The sequence below is a fragment of the Microtus ochrogaster genome (assembly GCF_000317375.1).
Source record: "Microtus ochrogaster isolate Prairie Vole_2 chromosome 6 unlocalized genomic scaffold, MicOch1.0 chr6_random_2, whole genome shotgun sequence".
NCBI lineage: Eukaryota > Metazoa > Chordata > Mammalia > Rodentia > Cricetidae > Microtus > Microtus ochrogaster.
The window spans coordinates 13,179,281-13,196,058 of NW_004949095.1; the positions used below are offsets into that span (position 1 = coordinate 13,179,281).

The 16,778-nt window shown below is 36.2% G+C and overlaps 1 protein-coding gene across 1 annotated transcript in view; it reads right to left on the reverse strand.

The window, feature by feature from the left end:
• The window catches only part of C6H1orf112 (chromosome 6 C1orf112 homolog), a 42,354-nt gene that overhangs the window by 1,735 nt on the left and 23,841 nt on the right, over positions 1–16,778 (reverse strand). Inside the window, exons 14-22 of the mRNA XM_005363987.2 lie at positions 15,787–15,869; positions 15,131–15,182; positions 13,522–13,611; positions 10,091–10,276; positions 7,422–7,544; positions 5,780–5,875; positions 3,708–3,821; positions 2,228–2,332; positions 1,531–1,611 (exon numbers count right to left, since the gene is read on the reverse strand). Coding sequence (XP_005364044.1) covers positions 1,531–1,611; positions 2,228–2,332; positions 3,708–3,821; positions 5,780–5,875; positions 7,422–7,544; positions 10,091–10,276; positions 13,522–13,611; positions 15,131–15,182; positions 15,787–15,869 — 930 coding nt within the window. The remainder of the gene's footprint in view (positions 1–1,530; positions 1,612–2,227; positions 2,333–3,707; positions 3,822–5,779; positions 5,876–7,421; positions 7,545–10,090; positions 10,277–13,521; positions 13,612–15,130; positions 15,183–15,786; positions 15,870–16,778) is intronic.

The following is a 16,778-nucleotide window of genomic DNA, read 5'->3' on the forward strand; positions in this document are numbered from 1 at the left end:
AAAGGTTTTGACCATTAGGTTAAGGACCAGAGTGTTCTAAGTGCCTTAGAACATTTTTCACTACAGAATTAAGTATTATCTCTCCAAGAAAAATAAGTATGTTACACATTCAACTTACTGTACAGGGTGTGGTGCTGGCAAAACAATTACTTACACAGGCACTTAAGCCGGGCAGTGGTGGCGCATGCCTTTAATCCCAGCACTCAGGAGGCAGAGGCAGAGGCAGAGGCAGAGGCAGACCTGGTCTACAAGAGCTAGTTCCAGGACAAGATCCAAAAGCAACAGAGAAACCCTGTCTTGAAAAATCAAAAACACAAAACAAAAAAACACCACATGTACTTAAAGTTCAGCCTAGATAACAACTGTAACACATCTATTTATAATGTTTAGTAACAAATCATATAAGTAATTTATAAAATACATAGAACCCAGTTAAATATGTGCTAAAGTATAATTTATACTTCCTGGTATTCTAAGTCTGGTTTGACAGGTCTTAATATTTCAATTATTCCCTTACAGCGTAACACCAGAATATATGCTGGATCCCTATACTTAAAATTTTTGACTATACTGAACAATTGTAGAAACACCACTTTAGACACCCTTAATTCCAGCACTTGGGAGGCAGAGGCAGGAGGATCTCTGAGAGCAAACTTAGCTAGGGCTACACAGTGAGATCCTATCTACAAAAATAAAGTCTGTCTCTGTATATTAGAAAAACATACTGATATCATACAAACCATAATACTAGGCCTTATAATCATGAACAGCCAATTATGATCAGCAATGTTAGGGATTCACACTTTTTTATCTTAGTGCCAAGGTAATCAATGCTATTATGTCTCAAACTTTAGGTACATTGACTTAAAGTGATTTACTTCTCTGATGTACGTTCTTTTGTTTGTTTGTATTTTCAAGACAGTTTCTCTGTGTAACAGCTCTGGCTGTCCTGGAACTTGCTCTGTAGACCAGGCTGGCCTCCAACTCACAGAGATCTGCCTGCCTCTGCCTCCCTGAGTGCTGGGATTTAAGGCATGTGCCACCACTGCCCACCTAATGGACGCTCTTAACTGATTCATACAAGTTGTGTTTCCCTTTACATTTATACAAAATGCTTCAGAATTCTTTCAAACACTCAGATACTATGGGGATAGGCTCCAAGTATGAACATGAAATTCATGCCTGAGGTAATTTTATACAATATTTTTGTAAAATTAGTAAAATAGTAAATATTACTAAAATGAGTAATTTTATACATGACATACATTTTCACTACAAGGTATATTCTATGTTTTTGCCTCATATTGGTGGCTCACAAAGTTTCAGATTTTGAAGTACTCTGGATTAGGGATGTTTATTTAGCCTATCTGTATTAGCATTGTGCAAAACACTCAGTAGTAAAGCACTTGTCTAGCATATGCAAAGCTCCGGTTCAAACCCCAGAACCAAGAGGAAGCTAAGGTGATTACAAATTGATAATTTTAAAAATGATAAAAAAATAAAACATGGGCTTTATACATAAATAAATACCTTCTCCAGAAAGGCTACGACTTTGTTCTTGATATCTTCAGAACTGAGACACTGTGGAACTAGCTCTTCATGATTTGTTACCTATTAAAAGATGAGTAAACAAGACAGATCACACATAGTTCAGCAACTTAATAAGTTTTTTAACTACCTTACCTGAAAACTCATTTTAAAAGGAAGTAGTACCCAAGGATTCTCAGAGTTCTACAAAGACTTAAGTAATTTTGGCTTCTATATATATGGTGCTGCAAGGTTTAATTACTTATTAAACCCAAGGTGTGACTGCACAGAAATGGGTCAGAGCAGTAGCAATTTCAAAGGAGACCTTCCCCCAGTGCTGCTGAAGGCAGTGTCTGAGTCAGGCAGTTGACTCCAAATGTTTAATCCCTGCTAATTAGAGAACCTTGGGAAAAGTCACTTCATTTCTCTAGGCCTTATAATGAGGTTTTGTAAACATACAAATATCTTCTCAGCAGAAAATTTCACAACTGAGATACATAAGTAGCTCAGTATTTTTAAGTGTTTTAGGATATTAGAAGTATTAAATTATGGGAGCATGGGGACCTGGGGAGAGGCAGGGAGGGGAGCAGAGAAAAATGTAGAACTCAATTAAAAAAAAATCAATAAAAATATTTCCTAAATAAAAATTTAAAAAGAAATACTAAAATATACAGAGGTCAATATGATAAACTGCTCTTACCTCAGCAAACTGAGTAAATGCCTCCAAAGTATGTTGCTCTAGCAGCCAATTCTTGTTGGCTAGCAGTAAAGCAAAGATAGAAGGCAGGTTGGGCAGCACCTTGTCCTACAAAGAGAAACAAACCTTACTGTAGAAAAAAACTTCAATACAGAATACTAGTCTACTTTTGGGACACATTATGTTCTTCTATTTCTTGCTCAAATTCTCCTAATAACTCCCAATTTCCTTTAGAGTGAACCAAGGGTTTACAATGACCTGCAAAGCTTTGAACTTGTTCTCTATACCCTGCTCAGAACATGGCTTTCTCCTTCCCTTTCATATTTATACTCACTTATCACCCAAGTAAGTGCTCCCTCTTCTTATCCCTTCATACTGCCCCCCTCTTCTGCTTTATTTTCTCCCATAGCACTCACCACTCACCACACTACGTGTATCACAACTTTGTTGTCAGCTGCTTCAGCGGACGAGAATGGGGCTACTACACCGCCAGTAGTTAAAGAGTACATGTCTGAAAACAGCCTGGGCTATATGTTAAGACCTTTCCCAAAAAAAGGATGACTGCTCAAATACAAGTTGGTATTTCTGTCAAAAGGAGAAAAGCTGCCACCATCTATATTTATCTCATGAATCACAAGTTGACATGACAGAAACGGGTGAATTAGTGTCATTTTCTTGTGAATAATTAAAAGAAACCTTTTAGAATTCAACTTCAAGGATTTTTATTCATGTGTACTGAAATACAGCCCATCTTTGACTGTGAAAAGATTTTCACCAGAGAGCTTTTTACATTCTCCCCTTTGAAGGTAAAACAAAGATGAGAATCTAGAAACCCTGGGATTTTATTATAACAGTAAAACAAAACTCCTGGCTTAAGAGAATCTAATTTTATAGGTAGTCTTAAAATTTGGTGGTAGTCTTCCCCTAGGTCACTAGAATATAATTTTGGAAGCAAAATACACATTTGTCATCTATATATACTTTACAGTATTATTAAAATACTGTCTCTAAAAATAAATGCTGTTTCATGAATCTACCCACACAGTAACTCATTACCAAATTTCCTCACTAGACACTACTGCCTGTAAAACATGAATGACTTCTTCGTTTAGATAATGGCATATAACAGAATGTATCCCAAAGTACAGTAGGCGACTTGATATTATTTGAATGCTAACTCATATTCTTAAAAAGAAAATTACTTAAAAAGTACTCTATTTTGACAATGACCCTTCTTATCAGAAAGTATTTCTTTTTCTATAACTTTATTAGTACAGGCACAAGATTTTAGCAATCAAAAACCTTATACCCAGCATGGTTCACATCATAACCCCAGCACTTAAGAACTGCCTCAGGTTCTAAGCCAGGCTAGGCTACAGTATGAGACCCTGTCTCAAAAACAAACAAAAATCAAAAGCTTAAAATTCCCCTAGTCATTAGAGAGTGTTTTTAGATTTTGCATTTTTGTTAAAGAGTGTCTTACCTGGATAGCCGAAGGTATAAAAAGTCTGCTCAGAGAAGATAAAAAATCCAGCACTGCCAGACAGACATGGTCGGGAGGCTCCAATTTAAGTAGTGAGGTCAGTAAAGTTACTACCTGAAGAGGTAAGAACAAAAGAGCAGTTGTAAGTAGAGCTGCTTGCTACCAAGGTGTGGTTGTATGGGGAAGGGAAAGAAGACAAAATTGGGAGCAGCTAGTCTGCAAAGCCTCAATTGTGGGAGCAGAGGGAGAGCATCAGATGAGAGTTGTTAATATTTCTTCTCATCATAACAGTCTCTTGCCTCCAACTCGTGTACTTTGCTAATAAGCAATCAGAATTTTGTGGGAAATAGCCAAGTCAGGAGTCCTGGTGCTGTGGTGAACTCTGCATTCATGTAGTACTTTCAAAGGCACTGTCATTAGCTAGCTATGGGGTTACAGAACACTGCCTCCATGAACTTAAAGGTGATCCTATTTCCTTGAAAAAGTAAGATTGTTTTCAAAGACTGATACTGCTGAATTCCTTCTTTGGGCCCCAGCTTACATGACTGGGCATAGGCAAATTTACATTACCATCTGTGTTCCAAAATCTGTGCCAGCTAAGCATTTTACATTTTCAATTCTACTAAAAGAAATTCATTATTATTTAAAGAAATGATTTGCAAATTTGTTCTATAAAAAAAAGAACCAGTAGATTTGGGCTTTAAAAGCGACACATTCTGTGTTGTACATTGTGTTGAATATATGGATAATAATATGTCAAATATCACATAATACTAACATATACTCAGCAATCTTTAAAATGAAAAAAGCCATTCATTGCTCTTTGGTTGAAAATAACAAAGTGTATTAAACCAGAGGCTTGTTTGGCAGCTCCTAACAATGGAAAGGGGCAAAAGTGAAATCTTCAAACTACACAATCCCTATTTGAACACTGCAATTGTACAACTATAGTCACTTAAATCTTTTTAAGACTTAAGTACTTCTTAAAATTGTCATATTTAATTTTTCAACATGAACCTCAGAAATTTCAGTCAGTAAATTCAAACATTACTTCATCCAGTATGTTTTCCCACGTTCTTTATTTGCAATAGTCCACATTACACACACTGTAACTGAATGTAACTAATTAAAGTACTTGCTTACTAAGCCAATTTGTATAAACAATTAAACAGAAACAAAGCCTGAAACAAAGCTTTACCACCTACTTTTAGCTCATTTTATGTTCCATTTCATGATACATGATGACAGGACTCCACCTCTCCCATACTTTTCCTAAATAACAAGTTATTTCTACTATTTTTTATGCTTCCTGACCCTGAACTAAAGCTAACAGGATTTGGCAGATCAGTGCTGTCCAATATGGCCTCATTTCACAGCTCTCAGTCATTTCAGAGAAGAGGAAGGCATTCCCATGTTCTGTTGCCTCAGAAGCAGTACCTTAGAGACACTCCAGACAGTAAGTCTGCCTATGCCCAGCCAGGTAAGCTGGGGTCCAAAGAAGAAATTCATAGTACCAGTTTTTGAAAGCAATCTCATTTTTTTCAAGGAAACTGTTGGCAGTGAAAGGACAATAAATGCAGAGGTCAGCAAACTTGGTTATTTCCTGGGCAGTCTGTTTCCTGGATTGTGCCACACAAAATTCTGACTACTAAATAGCAGAGCATAAAGCTTAAAGGTGACTGCGGACTGACAAAGGCTGGGTTAACAGCAAGAACACTAAGAGAAGTGAGAAGGTGACAGTCTTGATGAAAACAAGTAAAGCTGACATATTCGGTTTACAAGGAAAGGATCACAAAGGCTGGAGATGGAGCTCAGCTGGTGCAGTGTTTGCCTGGTATGTACAAAGCCCTAGATTCAATTCCCAGCACTGCAAAAAAAATCTGATATGGTGCCACATGCTTCTAAAGATAAAGGATGAGAAGTTTAATGGATCCCCTGCTACAAAAAGAGTCTAAGGGCAGTCTGGAAGACAGGTGGAAGAAGAGGGGAAATGATTAAAGGGCTTACAAGTAAACCAAATAAATCACTGCAAATTCACAACGAGCAAAGAACCAACTGGGTCGCTTTATTACCTGACTTATCAGCTGTGGATCTACAGTTTGGATGAAAAATGTCAGTAGCTGAAGTAAAAGTCTGAATGCTTGTTGAACATAGGGTTGACTTAGTACCTAGAACAAGAAACAAAGTAATTTTGGTGAGATTTTTCAATTACATAATAGAAGAGTTAGTTTTTCATCAACTTGACACATACACAGTTATTTGGGAAGAACCTCAATTTTTGTCTCTATCATACTACCTATAGATAGATAAGCTGTAGGGCATTTTCCTGATTATTACTGATAGGGGGGCTCTGTGGGTGCTGCCATCTGGACAGGTTGTCCTGGGTGCTATAACTAGCAAACAATAGGAGCACATCAGTAAACAATCACTGCTCCAAGGCATCTGCATTAGTTCCTGCCCTGACTCTTCTGGATGGCAGGCTGTAAGATGTAAGACAAAATAACTCCTATCATCCTCAAGTTGTTTTTGGTCATGGTGTTTATCACAGCAGAAAGTCTAACTTAGACACACATGAGAATAGCAGCAATAGTAGTCTACTAAGCATTTATTATATACCAGTTGATATGTGGTTTAGAATTACTACCTCACCTATATACTTACATAAGCTAAGTGGTAGATAATATCCCATTTTAATAAGAAAACATAGGATAAGAAAAATATTTGTTCAAGATCACATGGATAGAAACTGAGGCACCATCATTCAAATAGATGATTTAAAGGGGTCAAATTACTGTTGTTGGCCACTTAAAAACCTGTATATCCATGGGAGTTGGTAAAATTCTACCTCTTCATAGTGTGTATGTCGTACTGCTGTGAAGCCACATCCCAGCACAGGCATCGGAATGGCTACTAAGTGCTATGTCCAACTCAGGGCAGCCCACTACTGAAGTGACACAACTGCAGGATGGCAAGGTGACCATAGAAATGGATCATAAACCTGGTCTTTCGGCAGGACTTAGGGGGTAACTTGGTGGTGGAGCACACAGGAAGCTACAACACTTACTAGTCCCTTTCACTAGTAAGTAACACACTATTTTGTCAACTGAATTACTACTAAAAAAAAACCTTAAAATCACAAATAGACATCAATCTAACAACAACAAAAAGATAAAACTTAATTTTTAAAAGGGTCCAACAAGTTCATAAACACAGATAGATGGACTGTGGTTGCCACTGTGGTAGGGTCTAAGATTACTGGAATAAAATAAACAACAACAAAAAACTGCCTGAAAGGGCCTAAGGAGACAGCTCCGTCAGTAAAGTACCTGATGTGTCAAACATGAGAACCTGAGTTCCTGATCCCCAGTTCCCACAAAAAACTGAATATGGCAGGTCTCATCTGTAATCACAGTGCTTTGGGAGGAACGGGTAACAGACACAGACATATCCCAGGAGCTCTCTGGAGCTCCTGTCACAAAAAGTAAGGTAAAGTGTAGTCAAGAAAACACCCAAGTCTTCTCTGATACACACACACCAAAAAACATATGCATACACTCCTTTATCCCCATATGAATATATAACAACTACCTGAGAGAGAATACAATTAGGTGAAATTTAATCACAACTTTAGAAAATTTAATCTATAGGGATATTCTAATATTCTCTTGTCAATATTTGATAGTTTTTAAAGAAATGATGAGTAGCTTTCCTTACTTGTTGAATGCTTATAAAAGCCCAAAGCCGACCCACGACTTCAATAACTGTAGTTTGTTGTCTAATATCCAAAGCATCACCAGCAGAATTACATACAGTAAGCAAAGCAGAGAGTGCTGTGTTCTAAAGGGGGAGAAAAAAAGAAAGTTTCAGTTTCCAAATCTAGTTTAAAGGACCAGAGGCCCAATTATAAACACCACGTGAGTTACTTATTAACTGTTCATAAGATCCACAGAGATAAAGCCATTATTTTCAGCTTTTTAAAACATATAAAGTTTTAGTATAATTATAATACTAAGATCAATTTTCCTTGCACATAAAAGCATGTTCTCCTTTTAGATTGAAATGTTCATTTAAAATAGCAACAACATTGACTTTTACTAAGCTTTTGTCCTATTTTTGTTGTTGTTGTCAACTTGATACAAGTGTGAATTATCTGGTAAAAGGAATCTCAATTAAGAAAATGTCTCTATCAGATTACCTGTAAGCAAGTGTGTAGGGCATTTTCTTGATTGGCTACTGGTGTGAAAGGGCCCAGTCAACTGGGGGTTATGCCACCCCATGAGCAGGTGGTCTTGACTGTGGATAAGAGCAGGCTGAGTAAGTGATGGGGCATAAGCCAGGAAGTCCTGTTCCTTCAAAGCTTCTCCTTCAGTTCTTGCCCTGCTATCCCTTCATAATGGACTCTGAGTTGAAATAAACCCTTTCCTCCCCAAGTTGTTTATGGTCATTTTGTTGTCATAGCAATAGAAACCTAACACATGGTGAGCAAGGTTAGCCTAATTTAAAGTACTCATCAATAGAAAGCAACATTATTTTTTTCAACACTGTGCACCCAGCAATCTGTATAGGTTATTAGATTTTTTTTTTATTATTTCTGTTTTTTACCATGAGATGCTACAGAAACAAATTTTATAAGCAAATGAAATACTTAAGAAATATAGCGTCTAGAATTTGAAACAGAAAACAAACTTTTCTAGACTCATTTTTGTTTCTACATACAAATACTCAGATCTCTTTTCTGGCTTATACTAACGTCTGGGATGGTATATATAAGGAGAAGGTCATATTTTAATGTAATAATCAGTAACACTGACTTGAATCCTATAATTTAATAGCTACAACCCATGTTAAAGTTGCCTTATACCATTTCATTCAAGATTAATCTACTTCCCTTTACAAGTTTTGCCCATAATTTAAAAGGAGTTAATTTTACAACAGTAGTGTTTTTACCTAATACACCCAAAATATTTTTATTATGTAAGTGTAATACATCTTGAGAGTCTACTGACTATGATGTAGGTGGGTCTTCTATCTGTTGTTTCATTCGTTAATTAATAAAGAAACTGCTTGGCCTGATAGGTCAGAACATAGGTGGGTAGAGTAGACAGAACAGAATGCTGGGAAGAAGGGAAGTGAGGCAGTCGCCATGATTCTCCGACCCGAGGCAGATGTAGGCTTGAATCTTTCCCCCAGTAAGCCACCACCTCGTGGTGCTACACATATTACTAGAAATGGATTAATCAAGACATGAGAGTTAGCCAATAATAGGCTAGAACTAATGGGCCGAGCAGTGTTTAAATGAATACAATTTGTGTGTTATTATTTCAGGTAAAGCTAGCCGGAGGCGGGAAGTGGCCTGCTGCTCCATCACAACATGACTGGGTTTCCTGAGTGATTAGAAACTAGTTCATATTAAATACAAATGAGAAACTTAAATTGACCCACTCATGATTAGCTGTGATAAATAAAATAAAGTCACAAAAAGAAACTTCTTTGGTTTTATGCAAATGTTTTAAACTATCTTAATAATTGTGGTCAACTGCCATTTTACAAAAGTATAGAAGAACAACTTAGTATGGAAATATATGCCTTCAGCAACTTCTAATCAAAAATTAAAAAGAAAGCTTCCAAGTCCTTGAATATATGCTTTTATCCCTGCTAAGTTTTTTATACTTACCATAGCGGTATTTATTATACTGTGTACTGCTTAGCTAGAATATGCATCTACAAGAATAGAAGGGTTTCTTCATTTTGTTTCTTGTTATATCTATTCCCCCAATGACTAAAACAATTTATTATATATGAACACTCAAAGTTTATTTATTGAATAAATGAATAATCAAATGAAGACTAAAGTGGAAAATTCAACTGTATATGCTGTGTCTAGTCCACTTTTTATATATCTTCTACTTATAGATGAACCTTTTTTTGTTTTATGAGAAATCAGTTAAATAGAAAGCTATGTAAAGGCTCAGAGTAGTTTTCTATAAAATGCATGTTGTATTTTGTCAAATAAAACAATCATATCTAAAATGGCCATAATGGTACACACCTGTTATCCAGCACTAAAGAGGCTAAGATCATGAGTTCAAAGCCACCTGGCCTACTCAGTGATGAGATCCTCTCTAAGGGTGAGGGAGTGAATTATATCTGCTTAATCAAGATAGGTGCTACCAAAAATAGGAATCAAATGCTGTCCTGCTTTCCAAATGTCTCTTACCCAACAGATGAAACCTCCTGCTCAATTTACATTAATCGATAAAATTTTCTCAAGGGTCCTTTTATAATGTATAGATCTAAAAATATTGCTATGTTTTGAAAGAGAAGACTAGCGATTATCTAAAACAGTACTAAGTAAACTGCTGAATTAATCAAAACTATCTCACCAGAGAATCAAGTTCTGCCAGAGTATGACTGCTGCTCAACCAGTCCATGCACTGCACTATGCATACTCTGATCACGTCGCATGCAGCTTGTTTCCTAAGATCAGCAGATAATGCCTGGAAGGAAATACACTGCCACAGAGGCAAGTTGTCTACTTCTTCTGGAGAAAATCTCTGGATAAATTCCACCTGAAATAAGTTGAGAATGAAATGAGCAACTTCAGATCACTGGATATACAAGAACTGAATAATAACTTAAACACTCATGTCAGGTGTAGTGGTGTATGATACAACTCCAACATTCAGGAGACAGAGGATAGGATCTTTGCAAGTCTTAGGTCGCCCTAGTCTACAAAGTGAATTCCAGGGCAGTCAGGGCCACATACCAAAAGTTTGTCTGAACCAACAAAAATATTTTAAAATCTGTTTTTTAAATGCACAGTAAGATCACTGGGTACCAGATCAACATAACATAAATAAGCACAAAGATTTTTATTGCTACTGTATTTATTTCCAAAATAAAAAATCATGCTTAAATGAAGCATGATATAAAAAACACTAAGTGATAAATAATGCATTTCATTATTATTCACATCAGATATTTTATCTTCTTTCTACTCATTAGATCTGCTATCTTCCAAGTACTCATCACCTTATATAGTTAAGTCAAATTAATATTCCAGATATGGCAAGAATAATCCACCATGTTCCTGGCTTTTATCTTAGCTTACTGCATTTGAGAACATGAAATCAAGGTCATATGTCCTGTTTCAAATGGATTTAGCTGGCTCTGCTCGGCCTTAGAGGACATACTAAATTAATTTCCCAAAAGGAAGCTATAAAACAAAAAACAACCACAAATAAAGATTGTGATAGGTAAATACAGTCTTCTACTGAGATAGAATCCAAAGCATGTATTGTGTTAAGAGAAACGAGATACTGTTCTTTTAAAATGCAGATGTCAAAAAGATTCAATAAAAATATGAACTAAAAGTTCAAAACATAGTCCAACTGTTAGATTTTAAAAAATAGTGTATTTAATTGCTAAATTTGTAGAACCTAGTTAAAAAGTATACTAGTATATTTTTAAAGAAATGAGATAGTTCAATTTACACTATTTAAACTTCACAAAATATATGAAAACTTATCATACATTAAAAACTAAACAAAAATTCCTCCTAAGTCCAAAGCAATACAACTAATTTTGATAGTGCCAGGCTTTTCTATTATATATTTGTATATGAATTCTATTTAATTTGCAGAAAATAAATATCTAACTGACAAAACATGTAGTGGCATTTCATTTATATTTTACTAAATAAAGCTTGCCTGAAGATCAGAAAAGTAAAACAGTCACACTAGTCAGCCTTACAGACCAGGCAGCAATGACACACACCATTAACCTCAGTAGTCACACGAGCTTGCCATAGGAACCTGGCAGTAGTGACACACACCCTTTTATCCCAGTACTATAAAACGGGAAAAGACAGCTCTTAGTCACAGTCTCATTCTGAGATTCCTGGAGGCAGGATCACCATTTTCAGACTGAGGTAGAGGTAAAAGCCAGTGGCTGGCTGCTTTGCTTCTCTGGTCTTCAGGTTAAACCCCAATATCTGTCTCTGAGTTTTTATTAACTGTGCATCAAAACAAGCAAGAGACTGGTCACTTGCTGTGACAGAGTCTACAAATAGAAAAAAAGAATACTTCAAGAGCTGAGTGTCAAGCCAGGCGGTAGTGGTGCACACCTTTAATCTCAGCACTCAGTAGGCAGAAGCAGTTGGATCTCTGTGAGTTCGAGGCCAGCCTGGTCTACTGAGTGAGTTCCAGGACAGCCAGGACTGTTTAACACAGTAACCCTATCTTGAAAATCAAAAAAGAAAAAAAGGAGAGAGGTGAGTGTCATTTATAATAAGCAACTTCAGCAGAAAATTAAAGTGCATCAAGAAAGCCATGATTCGACTGACAAGCCGATTCCAGAACCATTCTTCCTTATAATAAGGTTAAATGAGTCAACATATGTGTCTCCATTCAAAGAATATATGACATATAATAATGTCCTACACAATAAGAATGTTTTTAAAAGGTGTTACCAAAACTGATCACTTCAGAGTTCAAGACTCTATCCTAAGGTTCAAACATCACTTTAAAGCTACTAGGGCTAACAGTTCAAACAAGAAGAGTGGCATCTAAGAAAACACTGTGCAGAAAATTTAGATTCCTCCTTAAAACTAAGAAGGGCTTAAAATGAAAATGTAGTAAATTTCACCTTACCTAAAAATACTAGCACAATGTGATGGTTACCTTTAATTGCAACTTGACAATCTAGAATTAGCTGGGCAGAGAGTCTCAATATGCAACTGTTTACACTAGGTTTGCCTGTAGGGGTTACCTTAATTAAGTTACCCAGCCTACTATGGAAGGGAGTCCTGAACTGTGAGAAAAGTGGAGAAACTCAACAAGACACAAACAAAAGAGCATGGGTACATTTGTTTCTCTCTCTTCTTGACTGTGGGTGTGATGAATTTCCTGCCTTGATCTCCCTGCAGTGATGAACTTTTAAACCTGGAATTTCAGCCAAATCAATATTCTCTTCCTTAAAGTTGCTTTTGGTCGGTGTTTGTTATCACAGCAACAGAAAACTGTAACACACAATTATTAGTATGTCTAAATAAGGGACATTCCTTTTTCCTCAATCAGGAAACAACTAAAGTAAGAGTACTGAGTTATAATACACATTCAACTGTTATTCCTATGGAAAGAGAAACACATCTTAGCATGTGTCAGCTTTCAGTAAAACACATTCATTCTCATGTGTGTTAATGCTGCATCACTAATATAATCAAGATTCAAGCTAAGACAAATTTCTTTCATGTGGATTCCAAGCTCGACTCCTTGTCAGAATCACATTAAGTGCTTAACAACAAAAGCCAATTGTTGAGCCTTATTTACACCCACCACTGCATTTATAGGCCAGAGTCCACAAACTTGTTTTTAAACACAAACAAAAACCTGCTACAGAAGTTCCAATGGTACCCATCTACAACTCTTCACAAGGCTACTCAGGCCCATGAGATAAGAAACTCAACCATGGCAAATCTTGTTGACTTCACAACAGTGAGCAACTGAGGCGAAATACTTGTAATCTTTCCTTAAAAATCAATTTTACTTACTCTGAAAAACTAAGATACATCATTCAAAGCATAATAGAATTAATAAATGGAACAAAGACACAAAGCTATCTCATTGTTCATCTTAAATATATTAAAAGGGGGGGGGGGAGTATTCCAGAACAACTGAATCAGATTGCATCTGTAACCTGAACTGAAACAGGGACATCAAAATCTACGTAGACCTAAAATCAATTACCAAAGCATCAATGTTAATTTGTGCTCCTCACAGCTGACTAAAGACACTGGCACAGACAATATCCTTGCCTGTTGGGGTGGAGCCATGAAGAAAAAGAGACGCTTCAACAGGACTGACAGGTTGGTGAGCTGGATACACTCTCCAGGGCAGGATTTTATCTGGAAAGACAGGAGAGAAAGAAGAGAAGAGTTAAAACAAGAGAGTCAGTTTGTAAGGCACAATTACACCAAAATACTAATGACTCCTTCTGAGAAACTGGACTCTAACTAATTTTAAATTTTTTTTGTTATTTTTAATTCATAGCTATTCTTTAATTTCTTTGCTTCAAAGAAACTTTGTTGCTTTAATAATGAGAAAGGAACTTTTATGTTACACTTAAGAACACAGTAATACAGAAACTACTACTTTGACAATAAGCTAGTATGTTAATGTTATTACTCAAAATAATTTATGTAATTTTAAGGATCTAAGCACATTAATGTATAGCAAAAGTTGAGTTAGCAATTATAAAGTAATCCTAGCCCTCGGAGGCTGAGGCAAGCACAATTTGAGTTCAAAGCCAGACTAGACTAAGTAAGATATCTCAGTCTAGAGAATAAATAAATAACATTACGAGGGCTGGAGAGATGGCACAGCATGAAGAACATGTGGGACTGAGACTAGGCCACTTACAAACCACCTGTGACTCCAGCTCCCAGGGGTCTGACACTTCTGGCCTCTGTGCAAACCTGTATTTACATGACCATACATATAGAGGCACACAGAATCTAAAAAACTAATATTTTTATTACTCAAAAATAATAATTTTAAAAAGTAACAAAGACTGAAGTTCTGAGACATGTAAAGCATCACTCTCTTTCGTACACCATGTGTCAGGCTGTGAGCTACATCCAGAGCTATAAAGTCAGCCATTCAGGTTATGTTACTCATCACTGGAATATAACCATCATTAAAGGTCCATGCAGAAATATATGACTAGAAGCAAAGGGTAGACGGGTTCAGATATGATCATTATCAAAGGCTATGATTAAAAACAGTGACAAGTCATAAGTACTTCATATGGAACACACCTCATAATTAAAATCACCATTAAAGATAACCACTAAGTCCATTTATGCTTGTCCTCAGTAAAAACCTTCATTTTCCTGAGAACAGGATCACAATCACTGAATCCCTTTCACACCATCCTGACTAAACACAGCAACCACAGGAGACCTCAGGTTACAGTAAAGAGGGGGAGATGAGCACTTAGCCATCACGGTCACATTTTCACCTTCACATTACATTCAATTTTAAACACATCAATTGACATAGGCTTTTTCCCCCTTCTAAAAATGAAAAAATTCTCCACTTTGTACAGAGGGTTTTTTTACTACTTTTTGTATTCGTATTAGGATTAAATTAGCAATTAATAACAATTAGCATTAAATTTAGCTATTATTTCTCCCATTTTTATTAACATCCAAAAATATTACTATCTCTTTCCAGCACTTTCGAGGCAAAGGCAGGTGAATCTCTGTAAGTTCAAGGCCAGCATGGTCTACAAAGCAAGTTCCAGGAAAGCTTGGGCTATTACACAGAGAAAACCTGTCTCAAAAACAAATAAATAACTAAATAAAATCTTATCTCCAAAGAAAACATAGAAAGTAGGTGTTTAGGTCATTTAATTCTACTTACCAGATGAGCCACTAAGGTGACATGGTGCACACCGAGTTCAGCAGTTCCATATCTAGACATTAAACGAGTTTACAGTTAGGAGAAGAACAATAACACAGAAAACAACCTGGTGAGAACATGTGAACTATTACAGATTGAATATCCTTTATCTAAAATGTCTTATACTGAAAGTGTTTCAGATTTTAGATTTTATCAGATTTTAGAATATTTACATATATGCAATGAGATTTGGGGATGGGCCCAAATCAAAACATTATCTTTTATAATTATATTTATCTTTTATAATTGGCTATATACATAACCTAATTTTTATTCAATATTTCTAGTAATCTTGAGCATTAAACTGTTTCAAGGAATGTAACTTTTCACTGTTGGTACCATCAGTGCTCAAAGCTTGGAATTTAAGACATTTTGGATTTCAAATTAGGCATGTTCAAACTGGATACCCATCACCAAGGAACATCATAGTAAACAGATTTGCCTAAACATTCACCTCCTAGTTTAAACATTAAAAAAAGGGCACTTGTTTCCAAACTTAGTATACTGGCATGGAATCTAACCATTAAAAGATTACAGAAGTAGAATTTTTCTAATAACTTAAAACTATGTTGGTCACTTTACTAACTCAATCCAAACACAGAAAAGGCACTCTTTACCGAGCAAGGAAACACCACACGTCCATCGCTAGCAGCGAGGTAGTCATGTTAGTACTAAGCACCGCATTCAGTAGAGAGGCATCCTAGTGAGAAAACAGAAATGTCAACTTATTCCTTGGCAGATGCGCATGAGATATTAATGTCACATTTCTCACACTAAATCAGAAAGCACTATACAAATCAAAATAAGAGATCCTCAGCGGGAAACCACAGGCTAGTATCTACAAGAACTATAACGCCATTCCTTTATCTGTGGAGCACCTAACTATATGCTACACGTTGTGTTAAGCTGAGGGGGAATAGAAAGCAATCTTACCTGTGGTAACTCAGCCTTGTGAGCCACAAAGACCATTCTCTGAAAGCTTTCAAACAATATGACAAGTTTTTCTAAAATATCTTCAACCTTTAAATCTAATTCCATTAAAAATAAAACCACCTAAAAAATACTAATCATTATATATTACTATTCATTTTTTATGAAAGAGTATAGTAGTCTGAACAAAAGATGTTCCCCACAGGCTCAAATATTGGAACATTTGGATCCAATTCATGACACTGTCAGAAGTTATGAAACTTTCAGGACATGAGGTCTTGCTGGAAAAAGTACATCACTGGGAGCAGACACAGAGCGTTTATAGACTTGATTCATTTTCAAAGTGGAGTTTGCTTCCTGTTTATGCTTGAGGTGTGATCTCTCAGCTTCCTATTCTGATCACCAAATGCTGTGCCTCCTCAATCATTATATGGACTCTCTTTATGGAACGTTAAACCAAAACAAAGTCTCCCTTTTTTAAGTCCTCCTGTTTTTTATCACACCAACCGAAATGTAACTAGTACATTAGGTAACATCCCCTTCTTGTGTTTCCACTTCTCATAGGATTTCCTTATATCTCCCCACACAAAACCCAAAATGTTTTATCAAATGTTTTAGCTAAACAGTACATCTAGTATTATATGATCAAGGACTGCCATTTCTTAAGACACAAATGGAA